The sequence below is a fragment of the Pholis gunnellus genome, assembly GCF_910591455.1.
Source record: "Pholis gunnellus genome assembly, chromosome: 20".
In the NCBI taxonomy this organism is placed as follows: Eukaryota; Metazoa; Chordata; class Actinopteri; order Perciformes; family Pholidae; genus Pholis; species Pholis gunnellus.
Window position 1 is genome coordinate 7,380,358 of NC_136547.1, and position 23,126 is coordinate 7,403,483.

The window sequence follows — 23,126 nt, forward strand, 5'->3', positions numbered from 1 at the left end:
AGCTCTAATAGAGGCAGCTGATCGATATCAATGATTATATTCTAGGACGGGTCTCGCTGGAGGTAAAGTCATACTGACAGTGACAATGAAGCGACAGCATGAGAGGGAAACTGTTTTGTGCAAGAATACTGTTAAAAAGTGTTTTTAGGGTGGACTTTTTCTATAAAGGCGTCTTATTACGGGAGGCGAGTGTGCATGATTCAGGTCCAGCCCAGCACAGTACTGTACGTAATTCTACCAAACCAGAACAAACAAAAAGTGTGCTAATTGTTCTTTGCTGTAACACTCACTGTACAGAAAATATCATCAAGTATAAGGCTTGATAGAATACAATGTACGTCTATGAGACACTGTGCAGTCGGTATAAACATGGCACAACAAGCAGGATGAAACACTGTGGCACAATGGCGGCACGTGGAGATACGACTCTGAGGTCTTCGTCCACGTCAGGAGGAACAAACTGATGAAAGTCGTCCAAAGTAAGCACTTTAAAACAGCACGAAAGCTGACATGTAATACTGAAGGTTCAGTTAATCGTCCGCCCCTGAGCCAGCTGGAGTGGCATAACCAATCAGCTCGTAGATTGATGTGACACGAGGGCCACACAGGCGTCTCCTCAGAAAAGCTGTCATGGTGCACTTGAACCCCGCGGCTGCCCGAAAGCGTATCGGGATGTGGAGCCAAGAGCTGTCCCTAAAGTCCGTCGCTGATCGCAACCACCGATGCGTCAAAGAACGTCCGCTGCTGTTTGTTCAACTCTTTCCAGAATCAGGAGATGAGAGCAACTCAAGCATGAGTGTGTGTTTGATGTGTGTGTGTGTGTGTGTTTGTGTGCGTTGGACTCGTCAGACGTGGGTCTCGATGTAGGAGTGAGTGTGAGAGAGCGAGGGGGTGAGGGGCGGGCCGGGGTCTGAGTCAGCGGTGGAGTCTGGCTCCTGAGAGAACAGCTCCTGATAGGCTCGTTTCCACTCCTGGAACTCTGCCGACGACAGCTGGGGATTGGCCAGCAGCCTGTCAATCAGCGCTAGCTCCCCCTCCCTGTCCTATGGGGGGGATGCAGAAACACAGGAGGGTGCACTTTTTTAGATTTATAATTTTAGACCACTAAACTTTTGAAACGCAGACACACGTGAAGCAAAACACACACTTAACGGGATACACTAACTTCTGGGGGAGAATTCACATTAGTTACACTAAGACCATCCAGTTGTTCTTGGTAGATTATTAGTGTTACTTCTACAGCTCCTCTAATGCGACATGTTCAGTAAGGAAGCCTTCGTAAAGGGTTACAAAGTTGTCACAATTGATATTGATAATGATTAATCATGTATTAATGTTGTTGTTTTTATAAATTAGCCATTAATTAGAATAGTATTTGGGTTTGGGATTATCAAAATAGATGCCAGTTAATTTTCTGTTAATGGACTCACTGATTAATCGGCAAATTATTTCAGCTGCTATAACTGTTTATAGGGCAATTTATAACTGTTATATGAGCTCTGTGAATGTTTTGTATGTAAAAATCAGAATTTGTTAAGTAATTAAAGACCTTTACACACCAGGGACGTTTTTTCTCCGTGTGATTAATTTGCACGGCGTAACATTTTTGTCATGAGTACTTTCACACAGAAAGCAAATTTTGTGCAGCGAGTAATTTTTTCCGGAAAAATTTAGATTTTTCTGAGCTTTCGCACTGCGATTAAAGGCATCGACCAATCACGTTGTGCAGAGCGGACATATTCAAAACTTACACTGGACGTCGTCACCGTGCCTTCGACCATTGGTTTGTGTACTACAGTTTTGACGCCTCGAGTTCACAATGTTAAAGTCATTTTTAGGTGACCAAGACTTTACAATTAACTTTCATGAAGTGAAAACACTGTAAAAAGGTTAAAGTTGTAAGACAAAAACACGGAAAACTCCCAGACAACGTCGTAGTAGCAACCTGTCAATCACAGTAGCCCCGCCCTAAAGCATACCCTGCTTTATGATCTGTTTGACTCTAAATGGACCATAATTTAATAAATGAACATCATGCTGTATTGAAGAAGACTTGAAACTAGAGATTGAGACCATAAACTCATGTTTACAATGTTTACGGAGGTAATAAATCAAGAGAGAAGTAGAGTCATTTTCTCATAGACTTCTATACAATCTGACTTCTTTCTGTAACCAGAGGTGTCGCCCCCTGCTGGACATTAGAAGTAATGCAGGTCTAAGGCACAGGCAGGCAGCGCAGACAGGATCAACTCCTTCTGTTCTTTCCTTTCACAATAAAAGCCCGAGACATATACACTGTAACTGTGGGAACTCAAATTCTCTCAGAGCATTTTCGCAAAATAAAACTCAATAGAATATCTTACAGTAGCTTCGACAATAGAACAATTTACCTCAGACAGACTCTGCTCTGGGTAAATGGGATTCTGGTAATTGGTCCTCTGTGTGCACGAATCTATTCAAACCTTTCTATAGAAGTGTTTTGCATCACTGCCAGTATGAATAGATTTAGAAAATATATTCGCAGGCGAGGATTCCGCTTTTTTTTGGGTTGTTTATTTGTCACGCCCCAAGTGTGTAAAGGCCATAAAGCGGTAAATATACAAAACATTTTCCTTCTGAAATGTAGTCGAAGCAAAAAGAAAATACTTCGTACCTCAAATCTGTACTTAAGTACAGTACTTGAGTAAATGTACTAAGTTACTTTACACCGCTAGATTTAGCTTGTTATTTAAGCTGTTAATTTTGACAAATAAAAGACACATGGAAAATACGCTTTTGTTTTTTCCACAGCAACCACATCGGATGAGTTGCTGCTAATCACACAAATACAACCTGGTGCAGTTCTGGGTCTGCCAGGGCCACATGGATGACTTTGGCTCTTATTATTCGACAGTACAGTTCATCCAAAATACCCCCCAAAAAGACTTGGTGTATTCCTTTAAGAGACGCCAGACAGGGAACAAACATGTAAACTCCTCCACCCAGCCTGCACCGGCAAGACACGTGCAACCAAAGCCACAGACCCTCGCAAAAAAGCAACCGTAGCTACACGCACAAGCAACAAAAAACCCCGCCCACGTACACGCAGGAAGCAACAAAGATGCAAACTCTACAGAGACAAAACAAATAAAACAGCCACAGCAGAAGAGCCATTCACAGGCACCCAGCCCAGAAACAGCACCACTGATCTCATAGCATAAAGCCACAGATGGCTGCTTGACAAAGTTCTCAAACCAGAACCGAAGAGACAGACTGGGACAAATGACAGCACTGAAACTAACCAGACAGAGACAGCGTGTGTGTGTGTGGGTAAATGTGTACATCAGGGTTAGAAAATCATGGTGTATTACAGCTAAAAATGCACATGGAGACAGTATCGTTTGATCCATTTCACCCCGCTCACATTGAATGTGGTTTTTGTGCATTTGTGTGTAAATGCAGGCCAAGAAAAAAAAGTAATACTTTCAGTCTAAGTTGGATGAGAAAATTCAAAAGAAAACTTCCCAATTGAAGGGGTGAAAAAACAGCTTGTGAACAAAGAGAAGGGATCAATTGCATCATTTTCTTCTGCAAGAATTGCAACAAAACGATGAGACATGAGTGAGATATGAAGTTCATTCCAATTTAAAGTTAAAATCCTTAAGATTTTCCTGAAATGGACTTCTGTTTGGCCATTAAATGTTGTGATGTTCAGTCTCTAAATTGCTCGTGTTGGATTCAGATTGCCTTCACACACAGAAGAATTATTATCTCATTGACAACAGCTTCACTGTTTACCGCGCAGCCTCCTACAGACGTAGCATAGCTGTATTAAGCCACTGCTAAAGCAAAGCAAACATTTCCTGCTGCTGCTACTTCACATTAAAAGTTTTCAACTAACAAATCACAGCCTGCTGTTTAGCATTTTTCAACAACAGATCGGTTTTAAATTTTGCAGGAGCAGCGAAAGTGAGCTGTGAGGTGAAGAGCTCCAGGTGCTCCACCAGATCGCAATTGCAATTGCAACTCGAGTTTGTTTGGCTGCACTGTAAACAGTAAAAACACCAGTTGCTCTTCTGTGATATTTCAGTAGCTGCTCAATAAGTGTTTGCTGGAGTACGTGCTGATACCACCAGGATGGAAATCTTAAGGATTATAACTTTAATATAAAACAAATCTTAAACCAAAGAAAGGTTTATTTGAAATTCAAAAAATCTGTAAAACGTCTCAAAAAAGGAATGAAAATGTCATTTAATTCTTATCGTGGTGTGCCAGCTTTTTTTATGATAATCTATGTAAATGTGCTCACTTGTGTTTACGTGTGCACATTCATGCCTACATATTTCCTGCACGTGTGTCCTTGTGTGTGGACCAACCTTGAGCGTGGAGGTCAGTATGCGGAGGCGGTGCAGACGATCGTTGAGCTGAGGGTCGGCGGCCCGCCGGAGGAACGACTGCCTGCACTCTGACTGACCTTTGGCGTCCGACCCGCGACCCAGAGGACACACCCCGCTCTGCTCGCACGCACGGAACAGGTCGCCCAGGGAGGCGCCCTCGCTGCCGCCTTCACACAGTCGGGGAGGGAGACAGAATCGCACGTGTTAACGTTGATTTAAAGCCTCCTTCGTTCAACAGATGATTTAAAAGAGCTGATTGAGTTTTTATCTCAACCACTGGAGGACAGCAGCACACACCTCACCACTGTAGTGACTTGTATTATTAATGATGAAGTCCTCCTGTCTCTTTCCCTTCTGCCTCAGGGCTGTCCTCGACTGATTATATAAGAATTCACATGATTATTATACTTAGTTGTTTACTATTTCAGTTTTTCTCTCTGTACGCCGCTGGGCTCACCTTGGCTACCATGTACAGTATTGTCTCATTAGCCTCATTAGTGAGGCTCAGCGTATTACTGTGTCACCCTACTCGATACCGATGATGATTTTAAATGGAAGTGTGTCTGCCTGAGAGCGTTTTATATTTCTGGCACATGCACTGACGTCAACGTCTTCACCTTAAAATAATCTTTTATTCGGTCTCTAGTGGCTGTCACTCAGTGTCAGACATATTTTCTCCTCTTCTGCTCTCGCTTGACGTCCGCTCACCCCCCACAATACATCCCTACATGTACGCTCTGATTCTCTCGCTTGACGTCCGCTCACCCCCCCACAATACATCCCTACATGTACGCTCTGATTCTCCCGCTTGACGTCCGCTCACCCCGCACAAACACAGGCCTACATGTACTCTCTGATGCTCCCGATTGGACTCACCGTTGTGTGTTTGCTGTTGTTCTTTCGCAGGGGGCGTGAGCAGTGTGTGTAGGTTGCTGTCTCGCGGCAGTGTGAAGCTGCGGGGTTTCCCTCCCTGGGTTGCCATAGGAATCAGCCTCTGCATGGCCATGGGCAGCGGGACATTCCTCTGTGCGGGGAGAGTGTAGACGGCTCCGGCCATCATCGTCCCACCGCCCGGACCGGGCTCAGCAAAGACGGCGTCCTCTGTCACGCAGAGAACAAGGAACAACAGGGAATATTAACTACAGCACTCGTTTTTATACGGGACATAAAGAAAACAACTAAAGAGATTCAATATCCAGCCGAAAACCTCTTCAACGTATTATTTACTCACAGTCTGGAAGTGTTCATTTGTTTCACGTCTCGTCTGTTTTGTGCACTTGTAACAGAGATATAGGTTGTGTGCTTTGGGATTGTGGGAGAGCTCTGACGTGTGTCCTTGATAGTGTTACTCTGTGTCATTTGGATTAACTACTATTATCTATGTACTGTATATGTATGTCTTTTTATGTCCATATATTTGTGCCTAAAGATGGAGCATCTCAAGGAGCTTATATATATATAATATTTGGTGCAGAATTATATTTGTAAGTTTTTAACATTTAACTATATCTTGTGTCAGTTCAATTCTCTATGGAGTGTTGCCCTATTTGGAGGAAGACCATTAATCACACAAACTGCGCTCTACATTTGTCATTGTCAACATATCCGCATGTTATTAGTATGTGTAGCTTGCTGTGTTACCTCTAGCCCCACGGCAACTTGGGATGTCACTTTAATATCTTTTTTATCGTGCAGCAAAGAGAATATTGTTTTCCTCCAGATGGTTAGAGGAGACTTAAAGGAAACATCTTCAGAACTGTGCCAAAGGTTGTTAAACATTACACACTATATTTTTTGGGGGGGAAATCGGATGTGAGCCGAATATAATGGCAACACATGAGAGGGACTAATGCTGTCACCCTTTAATAGAATGAATTCAAGCATTTTATTTAAAGATTAGATGTTCATCAGCTGGTTGGATCCAGCTGATGAAGCGTCTGGTGTGTCAATGTGCTACCTAGCGGTCCAGTCTGCAGGTAGTGCAGTCCAGCCTCAGTCAGCGGCGTCTCAATCAGGTCCTGCCAGGAACGTCTCTGAGACGAGGAGGAACGGCCCGGAGACCCCGTCTCACTGCTGCCCCCCGCAGGACTGGATCGATACTACAGGAAACAAAAACGGACAAACAAGTACCTGTCAGTAGTTTTTTCTCGGATTTATTTGCGTTATATGTTCTATGGAGAACTTTCCGATCAACGAAAGGTGAGGCTTAAAAGAGCAAAATCATCCACGAGTCCCCAGTTGATCATGGCTACTCTTCTGTAACATTATTGTTTATTGTATGTCAGTGAAATCATTGTTCACTACATTTATTTTATTTGAATGGACACCAGGAAGAGGAACTAATGATCCCATTTAACAACAAACAATCACGAGGAAGAGGGCTCTTATTGTATTCACAAAAGCTTATTAGTAGTGAAATATATATTTTACCTAACTGATAATATTCTGATGGGGCTACTTCACTTCCCACGAAAAGCAAGTTCAAGTTAATAATATTAATTAATTAATTTAAAATTGTTAATAAAAATTGTATTAATTGTCTGTGGACCATAAATAATCACAGCAAAATGAATGAACCTTTAGTTGTTGAGATATCAGGCTTCGGACAGACGGACACGCACCTCTATAGCATCACATCTGTACTGCACGTCGCTGCTGCTGCTGCCCCCTGGTTTGCGCCCGCTGTGCGTGGTGCCGCCCCCGAGAGGACCAGGATGGTACTGCGGCTCTGCGGCCACCGCGGGTGCATCGCCGCAGAGGAAGTCCTCCTGGGAGGAGCGGGAACGAGACGTCTCCGTGGAAGACAGCCGAGTGGTCCGGCCTTCCAAGTAGGCACTCATCTGACGGACGGAGATGAGAGAGGGGAAATGTGTGACAGACGTCAATTGATCGCCGGGTCTCATTCAATTGTGATATCACACTTGAGAAAAAGATTTCACCCGGCGAGGTGGCAAGGTGATGATTGAATAAGTGTGTGAGTGAGAAAGAAAGGGACAAAGACAAAGGTAGTAATGAGTGTTTGTAGAAAAAGGCAAACACCAAAGATGCTTTATTACAAGCATGTTACAATATTATTATCTCCCCTGTGTGATTATGTGAAATAAAACGGTGCTGTATTACTGCTGTTGTTTTAGTTTTTTTCATTTTTCATTTAGGCTAAAAAAATACGAGACATTTAATGTAGAGCAAAGCAGCGGGTGGGCCAATTATAGCGTCAATTATACTAAATTTGGCCCCACCACTCCCTGTAGGCTAAATTAGCAATAACTTTAACTGTTCAAATGGACTGCGGAGGAGCACTGAGCGTGATTATTGCCTTCAAGTACAGCGTGTACTTTATATGAGTGTGTAATACAGTCGTGAGTGTGTGTGTGTGTGTGTGTGTGTGTGTGTGTGTGTGTGTGTGTGCGTGACTCACTGATGGAGGCCGTGGGTAGGTATCATATGGAGGTGGGGGACTGTCCTGTTTGGGGCTGGAGGTGGTGTCATCCTCATGCTCACTCTCACTCCAGTAATCTGCAGGAAACCCACACACAGGCAGTCAGAAACACCATCTCTCTCACTCTGGGAATGCCATACAAGCATAAATGCAATGGGAAGAGGAGGATTAGAGGGCGGGGTACTTAAAGACACCATCATGAACCCTCACCCTGCTCCTGGCGGATCCTCTCTCGCTCTGCGTAGCCCACAGCGGCCATGTTGAGACGACTCAGCCATCTGACAGAAAGGAGGAACATCGAGCTACAGTGAATCACGTCTATATTACAATATCACAAAAAACATCCGTTTAGTTATAGTTCGCTTATTTGCTTTCTTACCAAGTGTGAGATGAGAAAACCGACACCATATCTCATATCTATCAAGCCAGGAGGCGACTAGTTTATCTTAGCTTAGCTTAGCTTAGCTTAGCTTAGCTTAGCTTAACAGCGAGACTGGCAACAGCGAGAAGTAACGAAATCTGTCTATCCTGTCTGACAAAAGCAAAACTCTTTCTGGTCCGTATGTCACCTCAAGTATTCAGAGTCTCTGAGAATTTTTCTCGCAAATATATGACTTTAATTTCTTTCTCATAAATTGTTCATATCACTTTTTTCCTGTAAATGTATCACTTCAATCTCAGAGAATATCAAAGTATTTTCTCGGATATGAACTCCCTTCCCGGATTTCTTTTGGCCCAAATACGCTGTCGCTCACTAATTAACACATTATATCTTGCTTGTGTAATCAGTATAAATCATCTTTTATTATTTTCACTTTGACATGATCTATGTCAGATGTCAAAACTGGAGTCTCAAAGGAAATTTGTCTTGCAAATTAGGTTTTTCACACACATATAAATAATGTGCAAATAAAAAACAGTCCTTCCTTTCATCATCAAATGAAAAACACACTTGTTTTGTGCTTTGGGGATCGTAAACAGGAAGCTGCACTCTTGCCACCCAGCATGGAGTTTGCCCCTCTGCGTAACCTCCATCCGTGTTTAGCACATGCTGCTTTACCTGTTCATGTCATCCACTCCATCTGCTGCGAAGTAGAAACTCTTGACCTTGGGGTGACATGCTTTGAAAGCACTAGAGAGACATGGGGGGGGGGGGGGGACAGAGGGAGTTATTTTTTGCAGGCAAACATTCAGATATAAACTGCACATAAAGCATAAACACATAAATATGCAAGAGTTTCCATCATGGACTTACTACTTCTTGCGACATTCACTGGCCCGGTCGATCTTAAACTCTGGAAGACTGACGAAACCCTCCGCCTTCTCATCCTGACCCGGAGGAGAAATGAAAGAAGAAATAATTAGCTAATGGGGAAGGCTAGAGGAAAATGTCAAAGGATAATTCCATGTTATTTTGATGTGGTTTATTTCTCATAAACGTGGCTATTGTAACTCAATGGGTTGTGCTAACTTTGCAATCGCCCCCTCCATTGTAGATATTCAGGGAAAGAGGACTCGCTCAAAACAACGTACATTTGCTTCCTACCGCTTTCCAAACTAACGTACTGTTTACATAAATCATTTCAAACCATTGTCTCAGAGTCTGAGTGAAAGCAAACATTGAAACAGCCATTTGAACAACTGCACAGGGCTCTACATCTGGTCCAACCTGCATGTCGGCTTGTTTACATGCATGAGGCTGTAGTTACCATAGATATCACTTATTTTGTGTTTGTGCTGAATTAAACAAGACAAAGAGCCTAAAACCACGCTAGCTGCTCTACTCTTTGAGCTAAATGCTAACTTGCTCACAAAGACAATGCTGACCATCTTAGTGACAGTGTGTTAGCATGCTAACATTTGCTAATTAGCGCTAAACACAAAATACCCAGCTGTGGCTGATGGGAACGCTGTTAGTTTTGCAGGTATTTGGTCAGAAACTGTGTTGAAAAGTGTTACAAATCAGAAATGTTAATGCCACGGTGGTGATAGCGAAGAAATCAGGGGATCACCAAAGTCATTAGGATTCATCTTCTAACTACTGTGGCTAATTTAAATAGATTTCAGGGCAATCCATTATATAGTTGCTGAGATATCTCAGTCTGAACCAAAATGATCATTAACCTTTGCCGCTAGCACGGCTAAAATCCATGAAGGTCTGATACTCATACTTAACACAAGTTTAAGCTGAAATCCGGCTAATGTCTCCTTTTGCTACTTCTCCAGGGCAAAGTCTTCCTGTCTCATCCTTTATCTGTAATATTCAATCATAAAGTTGGACTTCACGGTAACTTCTGCACAATGTTCTCTCCCTTTGTCTTTGTCACAAAGCACCGACATAACTATTTCAAAAACTTGCATAGCTCTTATTGAGTTACAGCAAGCACAGGACATGACAAATGTCATCATTGCCTCTTTGTTTCAGATACTTTCTTTAACCGAAGGAAACATATTACACTACAAATATATCTTAGTGTCAATAACAGTTCAGGTAAGAGGAGGACACGTATAAAAACAGACTCACCTCCTCATTGATGTACCAGTACAGGCAGTTGTCCTTCAGAACGAACCAGTACTTCTTCCATTTCTGGGAAAAGTAACCCTTCGCATCCCTCTTTCTCCACAGCCAGCCCTCGCAGTCTCCTCTGCCCAGCGCCTTGCAGGAAACACGCCTCCGACTCAGGGAGGCCAAACTCCGTCCTGGAACGAAACGAAGGGAAACATGAAGACGGACAGCGAGAATATAAAAATCAGAACACCGAAAGAGAGAATAGTGTGAATAAAAGCAATCGCAAAATGCCAAATCCTAATGTCGCAATTATTCTTGGCAACAGTTCAGTCCCTGGACTTGACAGAACGCTGCTGCACTGCAGTAGGGTAAGAGGTGTTTCATAAAAAATTGCCTTTTTGCTTCTGGCATAGAAGCCCTGTAACATTTTTCACAACAGTCTCCTCATTAGAGATTACCGGGAGAAACTTGGCTCCCGGTCGAGGGCCGCCGAGAAACTTTTACTGTGCTGTATCAAAAGTCGTTCTACTTTGAAGGGAATGCAATTCAATTTTCCATTTATTTCTGCGGCAGTGGAAAATGCAGCGTACAGTATATCTGTAAAGGAAACAACTCTCTACCGCACGAGGAAACTAAAGCTCAAACACGTAGTGTGAAAAGGGTTGGGGTCTGGAGAGACTCTGCAGATAATTAATAAGTTATCTTCTCTGATATAGAGGAAACTATACATCTTCAAACTGTACAAAAGTTTATTTTATTTTCGATTCAATTCCTGTGCAGGAACTAAAGGTCTGATACCATCACCAATTTCATTTCTAGGTTTTAGGACTTATTCATTTTAGAAAATGGAGACTGCCTCAGCCAAGGACCAACAGGAGTAACTAATATTCAATTAGTTGTTTGATAAGAACACTGCTCGGAGCATTTAAATCAATCTATAAATCATTATCATCACATTCATTTTTAATATCTGTAAACAAACAAAGCTGTTGCCCGAAAAAGTGCAGATGGAGCTAAAGCTTTCGGAGCTTCTCGCGTTGGCAGATGGTGAAACGGGTGAAAGAAAAATCACTTCAAACATGTTGATCCTCGTTAGTGTGGTGAAGGAAGAAAACAGAGCTTTGGTCAAAGAGGCAAAGAAACGGATAGAGCTGGAGAGAGGACAGAGAGGAAGCAGAAGGTTTTAGGGATTTATCATTTTGATAAACACTTGCTCTGATAAAATATAAAAGATACCGATTATCTGAATCATGTTCAGAAGAAATCAGTGAACGTAGTTTTCATAAGTAACATGAAGAGTTAAATTAACTGGAATAGACGTACCACATACAGCAAACAAAGCTGCCTCGACTGCAGTCCTGTCTGGAAATATGTGAAATGAGCACGATGTGTTGAAATGCAAATACAACGGCCTCTGCACCAAAATGTGAGAAAAAAAAATATGTATTTCTTCCTGACTGTGAAGTTATTCGGTTGTGGAGACTTAATAAGTAAGAAGTTAATAACTTGACAGCTCCAGAGGTATAAACTCCTAACTTGTGGGACATAGATCGTTGCAGTCAGTGAAGTTTTTATCCATATCTCACCAGAATAATTAAACAAGAAGTTGTGATTTCGACTTTTCAAAATTTTAATATTCGCTACTCTGTTTTGTATAAATGTATATTGATTTGTTTAGGTTTTGGGTTGTTGGTTGGACACCTTAAAGTCTCAGATCAGGTAAAAATGTAAGTAATAAGAAAATATTCGCCATATTTCCAGCCTCATGTAACAAGGTACAGACTGATACTGGGAATAAAAGGTCTGTAGAACAGCTCCGTATGTGATGAAAGACTCACAATAGTTAACCAAAAATTAAAATATGAGCGAAAGACAAACCTACATGGAAAGACAGAAGAAAATCCCCTCTCTGTCTACAAAAATAAAACAAAATGAACACTGTATTTGTACAGCTTAATAGTTTTCTAGAGTTATGTAAACAGTTACACAAATTCGTGGGAAGGAACTTTGTATTTTGGGGCTAAATATGAGAGAGAATCCAGCTACTGTGTTCAATGCATTTCTAAAAAGTAATGTTCAATTAGTTACAATCACAAGTGTCTGTTAGTAAATGCACAGCAGGTCAGCGGCACATGCAAAAATGTTAAGTGGTTACAAATTGACTTTTCGTTGAAGTGGGAGACTTCTTGCTGTGATGAAATGAACAACATTTGCATATTAATGGATTCTGCACGAAAAGTAACTCAAGTTATTATGCAAAGCAGAATATTCTATTTTCTTAAATTATGTCTGGATGGGGAACTTGTCTACAGCCAAGCACATAACGGAGAATTATGTTTCCAATGACAAAACATGAATGAATGGGTATTTATTTGGGTTAATATGGAGCCTGTTATTTAATGGAAACTCCTCTGGTTCTGCTTGTAAACACGATAAAACCAATTAAAGTGTCCGAATTTTGTCTGTAATTGTAATTGGTGCAGAATTCCATGTTTTTTCCCTGAAACTTTTTAGGAAATTATTAGAAAATTACAGACCCGTAAAATAAAGTGTTCTTAAGATAATTGGTTCAACTGAAGCAGCAGCTACTCTCACATTTTGGCGCTGCAGCGTCCATTAGCTCGGCGTCCCTGAGAGAGTGAATGAGTAGCAAGTGTTGGAGTGTGACGGCCGCTCACACACACAAAAAAATAGCAACCCGAACAGGTGGCTTCTCTGCTTACCTCTATTCTTCTTCCTGTTCTTTGACTGCAGAGAGGAGGACTGTTGGTATGTCTGAGAGAGGAGAGAGGGTGAGATGGGGAGAGAGAGAGAGAGAGAGAGAGAGAGCAGGCTGTCAGGATGAATCAGTGGCCTTTGTTTACTGCAAAGAATCCCGGGATATAAAAGATGACAGATGTTAGCGAGCAGACGAGAGCAGGCAGAAGAAACTTTCCCTCATTATCTCTTTCTCGCAGAGACGTGCACTCGTGTCGGGGTGGAAAAGTCAACCTCCCAAAAGGACTTCAGCAACTCTCACACCTCTAAACATAGAACAAAGGGACGGGAAGGGAGGGGTGGCACAAAAGGACATCCAGGTGATGGGAGGAAATGAGAGAGAATAGAGCTCAGGGGGGGGGGCCCCTCTGGGATTAAGCAGAACAGTTTCAGCAAGCAAAACATAAAGGACAAACATCTAAAAGAGGGGTTTCCCTGTAAGTATGGGCTACTTTTTAACCTCTATTTGCTCACATTTTGGTTAACCGGCACTATTAATGTTAAAGATAATGCATTCAAAGTATGCAGAATTAGCCATTTGCAGCTCATGTTTGCAAAGTACCTGTGGGTGTACAGACAAGTATCACTGGAGTACTTTTTATACTGAAGAAAACCTCAAAACATGGTGATCCTCAGGCAAGTTCTGGAGTTATAAGGAGCATCTTTTTTCTGTATTCTAAGCAGGTTTAAGGAATCGTGACGCACATCGACGAAGGTGTAAGTCCCACTGAATTAAAGCACATGTGTTCATGTCTGTGTGTTCAGATTTGACTGAGTTTTGACTCCAAGAAGAAGGTGTTTTGACGCACCTGTCCCTTCAACTCCTCCGTTAAACCACTGCTCTATAACATTCAACCCTGTGCCATCATATTTGAGGTGTGACCTCTCCCGACAGGTCAAATCAGCTCTGATGTCACAATATTACGCATGTCCGAGACTGGAGCTCGGCCACTCACAGCCCCACCGCCCACACCCACTGACACGCCATCTGCCATCGCGGCACACTGTAAACACGTATACACACACACATGGAAACACATTTGATTTCCAAAGAGATGCTGTCAAGACGTGTGAGGTCACCGACGGCCAAACGGACTGTCTGGACCTGAGAGCGCCGAGCTCAGACGGAGAGGCGCGGTGTACGGATGTCATGAAAGAGACAAGGGGGGTAATAACGAGTCAGCGTTCGCTCAGACTTTTCACTACGGCGCTTTTTCATCAGGAGTAAAAGCTCAACTGTTTGAGGCGTGCCTGCATCAAAACAAATCAGACAGGGGTGTTACCTCATTTAACTTGTTGTTAATATGAGGAGGCAACTGAGGGGGAAGTCAGAGGAGTTTCATAACCTTGTTTGATCCGCGTTATGTAGCTGCATAATGCAATCTTGAAGCTTACTGGAGAATGAGCTGTATTTTTCACCTTTCCAGTGCTGGTCGTGCTCTTTCTTTATCAAATGTTGGCAATATATTTGTTGCTACAAGCTCATTGTTGTGCTGTTGACGTTCTTTTAAAGAAATAGTTTGACATTTCGGGAAAACACAGTTGTTGCCAAGACTCAGAAGAGAAGGTCGATGCCACTCTCCCGTCCATACGGTAAATATGAAGGTGCAGCGGGTTTGCTTAGCTTAGCGTAAAGACTGGAAACAGGGGGAAACTGCTAGCTCACTAATTAGTATTTTTAATATTCTTTATTTGATCCGTACAAAAAGTCCTTGGCCCTGCTGATGTAAATAATACATATATGTAATGAAAAAGATCAAATAGGAGACTTACGTGATAAATGGAGGCGGGGTCTCTCGGTGGAGAATCCCTCTGATTTGTCTGGAGGACGTAGTGGGAGGGGCTTTGGCTGTGGTGGCTCCGCCTCTTGGCGCGTTTGGCCGTGTCATTGGTCCGTTTCCCCGGACGAGCCGTGTGGGAGGAGTAGTCGTCAGAGCCGGTCCTCTCGTCCACGCCGGACAGCCCCACGTAACGCATCAGTGTCGCCTCTGGGGAATCGTCCAATCAAATCAGCACAACATAAGCAAATGTCCAAATATATCAACTTCACAATCAATGCTGCATTAGAATTTGTACTTGCTGCTTATGAGCCCAAATTAGACTCATTCTTTTGTCTACAGTGTCTTGTAGTATTGATTTTTGGTTTTATATTCTGTTCTGTGTTCTTCATCAGTGCTGCCTCAGTGGGTTAATTATACACTTATTATACAAAGAAAACACGGTGACAAAATGTCACATTACTCAAAGATTGAGTTCAATTAAGCCAGTAGTGTTTGAGATGAAAAAATAATTTGTTGACCTTTAATCAAAGCAGCATTATAGAGCTAATCAGTTATTCTTAAAATATGAGAACACAGCAAATGCATCTGTAAAAGCCTTCAGATCAAATCTAAACCGGAAAGTGCACCACGTGTTTTCTAAGTTTTAGTTTCAGTGCCACCATCGGGCTGACTGCTGCTGTTTTAACACATAATTCAGTGGTAAAAATCTGTCTATTGCATGCAAATGTTACAAAAGAAGATTCATATGAGCATTCTCTGCACCTCCATGGTGTTTTTGGTCTATATTTAGGCAACTAAAACTATTGGGTTCACGTTACTATAAGGTGATCTTTCCAGTCCGATCTCGAACGAGAGGAGTCCCCTTTGACGTGAAGACATTGATCCCAGTTGAGACTGTATGACTTCACTTCATCAAAGGTACCCAGTGGATCCTCGTTGTGTTTGTAGAACGCTCACAATGATGCAGCGGCCTGCACCCGAACACACAGGCGATGAAATACATCCTGCCGTCAGTTTCATGCAATTCCACTTGTTGACAGTTGCTGGTGGGTATAGGTCAAAAAAACATAGCAATGCGCCGGCAAAGGCAGTGAAGATGAAGATTGCTAGCAAGCAAACATGTGTGTCAACGATGCACAATTTAAAATGTTATCCTTTGGAAATGTTTCCAAATGTTTTACTCAAAGTTACACACAATGCATTTTGGTCGTCTAAGTGTTTTAAATTGACCTTCTTGGTTCTTCAAACTTTTAGAGAAACTGATGGTTTCCTCTGTGATTTGAATGCAAATACAGTTCACAAGAGGCAGAAACTGGGGCTAGCTTCTAGCTAATGTCTGCATTGGTACATCGGCTCTTTAGGGGTTAATAAACATACACAGAAGGAGTCGTTTTGCAGCACTTTTGATTACAAAATGTTGCTCGCCAGAAGATAACAACTTGTTTGAACAACCGATGATGAGGAGAGTTTAAAAATGTCGTATTGTATGAAAGTGATGGATCCATATTCACCACCGTGTGTCATAGTGTGACAACGATGCTGCTGTGAGGACAAGAACAAGTCCATGCATGTGTGAGTGAATCTGTGTATTCTGGTTCACTGTCAGTAAGTCTCTCGTCCAACTTCCTCTTCAGCTCTCCCACCGGGGGAGGAAACTCAGGTGTCTCTCTCTCTCTCTCTCTCCTCACCCTGTCCTCCCCTGGTTGCTAGGCAGCGGCCAGAGGAAAGTGAGACTCCGAGAAAGAGCTGCTGTCAGCGTCGCCATGGCAACTGCGTGAGTGATTCAGGTGGAGGTCAGGGAGAATAGTCCTTTTTGTTTCTCCCTCCTCCACCTCCTCACGTCTCTCTTTCATTCTTCCTCCCTTCATAGCTGTGCCTTTCATTTCCTCCGCTCTTTGTAGCGACTGTCTACCTTTCCTTCTCATCCCCTCTCGTTTCCTCTGTGATGCTGATCACAGGGAGAATTAGAGGAAAAGGGATGGAGGCACATTGATCTCCACGCACTGATGTCTTCGTAATACGGAGAGACGGGAACGTTTAACTGAATCACACACACACACACACACATATGCACGACGCCACACGCCGGCACTCACCTCTGCGGCTTTCTCTGTTCAGCTTGGCTGGATCTTCATAGTCGCCCACCCAGTTACACTCCACAGGCATGGAGATGGGCCTCAGCCTGCCTACAAGTACACACGATTACAAAACTTAATCCTCTCCTTTAGAGTTTTCAATACTCCGATATGTGGAAATTAGGGTTCCTGCAAAGTTTTTTATTTACTTTATGTAATGTATAAATGTATTAGGGCTGTACCAAATGTCGTTTTTTTTACATTCAAAGTTCTTTTGAGGTTTTTTGAATGAAGCCTTGATGACAGCCGTCATCACCCTAAAAAACAATAAAATCCTTGATTTGAATAAAGTGATTCATCTGATAAAATTAGTTTAACTTTTTCTTCCTTTAAGGAATATAACTCGTCAGTAAATGATTCCCTTTGTGTGCAGCAAGAGCAAACTGTTTCTTGACCACAGTTTTTATTTAAACTTTATTATACCAGATATATATACTGAATATATATATATATATATACACATATATAAGCCACGTTTTATGTCTATGTATATATATATATAGACATAAAACAGACAAAAATTCTGTTTTTGAAAGGTTGAACGGCAACAAATATAGATTGAAGCAGATTATTCCGCTAGAAAAAACATGTTGGGAGTTTTTTTAACGAGTGCATCTCTCTCTTCTTTTAACACATTTTGACTTTTGGTCTTTACAACGCTCTGGAGTTATTGGAAATGTTTGAATGAGTTGGCAACAATCCAATGCCGCCGCCACCACTGAAATCTAATGCTACAAATAGCACAATAATATTAATGTATTATAATATTAGTGCACCCTAATCTTTATCTGCAACTGAGCAGAAATACCGACTTCAAACAGAATGAATAAACGGAGCATTCACATGTTGATTTAGAATTTGAATGTCAATGCTATGAATAAATCACACTATTGGGTACAGCACAGCTCAGCTCCCTCACTTTATAAAACTTTGTATGAATCGCCTCGGGCTGGCAGGTGGATTTACAGCCTCGTGATTGTTTTCTGAAGAGCTTTGATGCAGCAGAATGAGATTGAACTGTATTTTTCCATCACTGGAGCGTACCATATGTCGGTGTGGTGCAGTACATGGGCTCCTCCTCTTCTCGCCGGTGAGACTCTTGATCCAGGAAGGAGTTTGGTGACTCAGAGCGCTTGGCAACGCTGACGCCACCGTGGTTGCGCCCACCCTCATCTCCTGGCAAGGCTCCTGTCTCATCTCTATAGCAACAGCAGAGGATGATTTACCGGCAAACGATTATCAAAGTCAAAGCTTACGTATTAAGCCGGTATTACGTTCTGAGAAAAACACCGTACCTGGGTGTGTATGGCTCAGCAGGGGGAGGGGGGATGTAGAGGTCCTGGATGGCGGAGCTCTTGGTGGGCGTGCCCGAGGGTGTGACCGAACTGCTGCCTGGGCTTCTGGTTGGCTGCAGAAAGCAAAATCAGAACACGATTAGGACAATTCATCTTTTCTTCACATTTGTTTTACAGGTTTTTTTGACATCATTGCAAATTTGATGCAATTCGGACAAGCACCACGTTCCAATACTGATAAACTTTGAATAAACAAGTGAACGGCACTCTTGGCAGCAGCGGGGGGCGGGGCTTCAGGGCTCTGTGGACTAGTTGAAGCACGGCAAGCGCCTTTAATGGACACACCCCCTGAGAACACTACAAGCAGCGAAAGACATTGGCCCCTTGCAAATGGGCCCTGCACTAGTTATTCATAATACACTGTTGGTGCCAATATGGGTGTTTTAATTTTCTTGTTGAAGTAATATAAGAGCAGTCTGGCAGACCAATAAGGGGCAGCAACATGCTTATGGTGGAGGCTCTCACATTTAATACAATATATTTCTATTACATGTTTGGATGGCAAGGGGCAAGACAGTTCTAACAACACTTTACACAATTGCGAGATGAAGATAATCCACGAGAAGTCATTTGCTCCATGCTAGCGTTTGTCACATAAATAACAAACGTGAGCTGTTAATTATCCACAATGCCAGTTGGACACCTCAGCCAGTAAACCGTTGGCGCCTTTGCTGCCAATTAGATACAACAATGACTAAGATTGTGGCGACATCATTAAAAAGAAGTCAGACAGTCAAGTTATAAACGAAAACCCCAGGTTGGATAAATTACATCACCCAAATTGTCCCCTGTGAACATCCATCACAGCTTACAGACTAACTTCCTGTTTTTTTATTTCATTCAGTTCTTGCTGTTTGGGTGTGTTCACTTTTGGTTTTACCTCCAAATAAAGTGAATGCGTTTACAACCTGTCCACTCATATTTCTTACCCAATCAGACTGTAGAGATCTGGTCATAGCAATTTGGTGAGTACAACGAAAAGCAACCCTGTCTCTCAGAGATTATGTTTGTATACTACAAATTCGAAATATGTTTTGAAAGATACATATCAACAAATCAACAAAATGTTTTTAAAGATTATATCTGCCAAGTCGTAAAAAGATACAGTGTATGTGTGTATTTACAAGTAAAGTAACGTGATTTACATCTTTATGGTGATGTTGTTCAGGATCCTGCACTAGCGTCCTAACCCGACCCGCCAGATGGTTTGTTACACCGAACCATCTGAGAATCCGCCAAATTGTCTGGAAAAGGGCAGACTATTTCTAAAATAAATACTTGGCAGGTGATTGGATGAACCATCTGTCAATCAAAAACATATTTCCAATCGAGAAAATCCTTCAGTGCAGTACTTTGCTTTTCTTTTGACAGATGCTATTACAGCATCCACGCTAACCTCTTTAGGAGCCGCCATTGTTGTTTTTTTAGAACAAAAGTCACCTCGCACACACCTAAGCCACGCCCTAAGCTGCCTGTAGCTCCTCACTGGAGGCTGATTGGTTCTTTCTCTAGCTTACCAGACACACATGCATTACTTGAAGCCTGGCAAGTTGGATTTTCGCATGAATCTAGCTGCCGTGCAAGGTGACTAGCTTCTATCAGTTTGGTACAAGAACATGACTGAGAAAAGAAACATATTCACAGGCAGGTTTTACATCTGCTTCAAAGTGGATTCAAATGTAATTAGAAGTATAAAAGTAATTTCTCAGAGACATGGCTGACAAAAATTTGTAAAAAGCCAAAAATGGTCCTTTAAGAGACATGACTAAAGTGGTCACACGAAACAAAACAGAGACGAAGGGCAGAGAAAAACTGATTTCCTCTGTGTTTCCTCCTTATTGTGAATATAATCAGTGTTAATTAGGGAGATACATTTCATAATTGCGGGCGCACTGGGAATGTGGGTGGAGGGTGCCATCAATTTTCCCTTCCCATTCTTTTCCCGTGTGTTTCAGTTGGCAAACAAAAACTATGTTTCGGCACAGTATCCTGACCCATTTACACGCTTCGGCTGTGGTCCTACAGGGAGTGGGAATGCTGTGGGGAGCTATGTGGGCCGGCGCAGCGCTTTAATAAAGTCTATTAAAGGTAGAGCTGGTCCCACCTGCAGAGCTAGGGGTTTCCAGCGCATGTTCTTCAGCAGAGCAGGGGCGGAGCTGAGCGTGCTCTGTGGACGCTTCTTCAGGGTCAGGGACACGACGCCTTTATCGGCCCTCAGCGAGCCGACCAGGTTACGCAACTGCCAGCCCACCTGAGGACGGGAGAGGACAGGGTCAAAGCGTCCAGTTATCATCATCTGGATAATGACCAAGACAGTCCCAGCATTGTATTCATATTCTGCCTGTAGTTTGAATTCTTTCCACGTCGTGATTGGATCTTGTTGAGCCTTCTGTGCGAAGGCAAGTGGGTGTGGAGGTGGTAAGTCTATCTATAGAACTTTCATGTGATGTAACCTGCCCTCAATTTGAAAAAAAAATGCATCTTATCATGTAAACATCTTCTTTTTTAGCCACTGTTTCCACAAAACCATGCCAAAACTTTGTATTTTTAGGACGTTTGTGAACAAAAACAATACACAAAAATAAAAATGGCTGCTATACGCTCACCGGAACCATGTTTTTCTTGTTTTTCACAGTTCTTTTTCTTGGACCATTTGTGCTACTTGGAGAGAAATGCTTTCTCAATAAGGCAGACATGCTATCTTAATTGCATTTCCCAGACTGACCTTAGATCTGATCATAATTCAAGAGGAGGTGCGGAGAAGGTTGAAGGATCTGATTACGCTAATTGCCATGCATGCGCCCTGGAAAAGCGAGGGCACAATCTGCAGCATGGATGTAAACAGACGGGTCGCCCAAAACAAAAATTCAAGACCCATAATTGCTACTGGCTTCAACTCCAAATTTGATTGACAGGTCTCATAATGCAAAGCCTGGATACGCAGCGAAAACAAGATCCCGAGGGGTTTGTGAATTGTTAAAATATACTGTTCATATGAAGCTTTTCCAACAGAAAAAAAGCTGTTAAAACAACACAAACATATTATCTCTCCTTTTAGCTCTGTTTTTGGTCTCCACCAACTCCTGGGGTAAATATCTGTCTCTTTAGCTGCTAAATGCTTCTCTGTGTTAACCAGCTAGTCGCTAACTGTGTCTGTCTGCAGCATGGTGCTCAGCAGGTAGTGTACAGATGGTCTTCAGAGCTTAATTTTTCTGAAAAGAGCTTAAAGAATGTAGCTGCAGTATGAGAGCGATGAGATTGAACCAAAACAGGGAAGTTGTGGCCTTAAAAAAATGAAACAATTCGCTGAAATACACTAAAACAGGCAACTGTGAACAATATTTTTGAATTCATCATTATGAGCGACCCCTTTCACATTAAACATTGTCATTTAATCCATTGTTATAGTAAAAATATTCATCATAGTAGCCTCAAAGATTTGTTTACATCTGAAAAACAGGTGTCATTATCATTATTATGATCATTTGACAAATGTTTTGTTTCATGTAGGTTTGATTTCTGTTTTATATATGTGGATATACAGGTTTTAAAAGGAAGGAATGATCCTTTAACATGCATTTAACCCTATCCAGTTAAGATATCACTCTTTATGTTAATAAAAATAGATTTGAGTCCACTTTCAAACAAAACACACACAATAATAAACCCACCACAGTCTGGTGATTGACTTGTATGACTTCATCTCCTGCATGGATCTTCTTACAGCGGTCAGCTGGAGACTACAGAGACAGAAGAGAAACAGACGACTATGAATTGATCCGAGTTCATTGATCGCTGCAGAGCGGTCGAGTTGTCCGACAAACTTTCGACACGCTGCGGAAGGAAAGCATTGCAGAAGCTTCACTATGGAATCTGATACGCCGTTATGGATCCAAATGGCATCAGTTCTGTAGAGTAAGAATAGGTTTTCTATAATATACAACACCCCGGGCGGGATGGGAGATACACTTCAGAGTTGTTTGTGGAGCGTAGTTGTTTTTATTACAGATACAACTAGCTGCTTGGCTGTAGTTTATTAGAAATTGCGATCGTAAGCCGCCTCTTACCCCTTCGGTGGTTCCTGTGATCACATGGAGGCCGTCGTAGGTTGATTTGATGTACATTCCCTGAAGGACAGAGGGAAGGAAGAGGCGTTTGTTTAGCTCTGTAGATACAGTATTATACTTTTCTGAGCCCTTGAGGTTTATCTTTCAACAATAGCAACTAACTTAAAGCTTAAAAAGCTACAACTCAAATATGTCTTTTCACCGTCAGTTGGCCGAGAAGCCAGAAACACGACACTTTCACATCCTGCACAGATGAGCAGCAGAATATATGAAATGTTAATTAAAAATATCTGAGTTAATCAGATTCAAATGTTGACATGAGACCATATTGAACTGACGTGAGGTCACAAACAATCTTTGGCTGAAAACATGCAGCAGCTGCAAACTTTACTGAATTAGCATTAATTAGCTGCAGCTGATGTAATATGCTGTCGGTGATGTCTGTCATCTTAACCAGCGACAGCCACAGTTTTAAAAGTGAAAAGCTGCTACCTACATGTTTCCCATTGCTCTGTGCTAGGAAAAAGTGAGGAGACATGAAAGGTTTGATATGAGATCTGTTAGCGGCGGAGCTTAACACATCGAGATATCTTGCCAACCGGGAACCCGGTCCAAATTGGAACCGGCTAATCTCTATCTGACAGTGTTATAAGTCTTAAGTTTAAGCAATAACACCTTTATCAGGCACTAAAATTCAGTCCCGAACC

General features: G+C 42.2%; 1 protein-coding gene across 1 annotated transcript in view; it reads right to left on the minus strand.

The window, feature by feature from the left end:
* Window positions 1-845: 845 nt before the first annotated feature.
* cnksr2a (connector enhancer of kinase suppressor of Ras 2a) overlaps window positions 846-23,126 on the minus strand; it is a gene marked incomplete at both ends in the record, with an annotated part of 43,637 nt that continues 21,356 nt past the window's right edge. Inside the window, 18 exons of the mRNA XM_079181591.1 lie at window positions 846-1,043; window positions 4,356-4,543; window positions 5,253-5,477; window positions 6,334-6,475; window positions 6,998-7,216; window positions 7,795-7,892; window positions 8,026-8,093; window positions 8,876-8,947; window positions 9,071-9,144; window positions 10,340-10,515; window positions 13,048-13,099; window positions 14,855-15,069; window positions 16,959-17,048; window positions 18,042-18,196; window positions 18,293-18,405; window positions 20,457-20,603; window positions 22,024-22,092; window positions 22,420-22,479. Coding sequence (XP_079037717.1) covers window positions 846-1,043; window positions 4,356-4,543; window positions 5,253-5,477; window positions 6,334-6,475; window positions 6,998-7,216; window positions 7,795-7,892; window positions 8,026-8,093; window positions 8,876-8,947; window positions 9,071-9,144; window positions 10,340-10,515; window positions 13,048-13,099; window positions 14,855-15,069; window positions 16,959-17,048; window positions 18,042-18,196; window positions 18,293-18,405; window positions 20,457-20,603; window positions 22,024-22,092; window positions 22,420-22,479 — 2,361 coding nt within the window. The remainder of the gene's footprint in view (window positions 1,044-4,355; window positions 4,544-5,252; window positions 5,478-6,333; window positions 6,476-6,997; window positions 7,217-7,794; window positions 7,893-8,025; window positions 8,094-8,875; window positions 8,948-9,070; window positions 9,145-10,339; window positions 10,516-13,047; window positions 13,100-14,854; window positions 15,070-16,958; window positions 17,049-18,041; window positions 18,197-18,292; window positions 18,406-20,456; window positions 20,604-22,023; window positions 22,093-22,419; window positions 22,480-23,126) is intronic.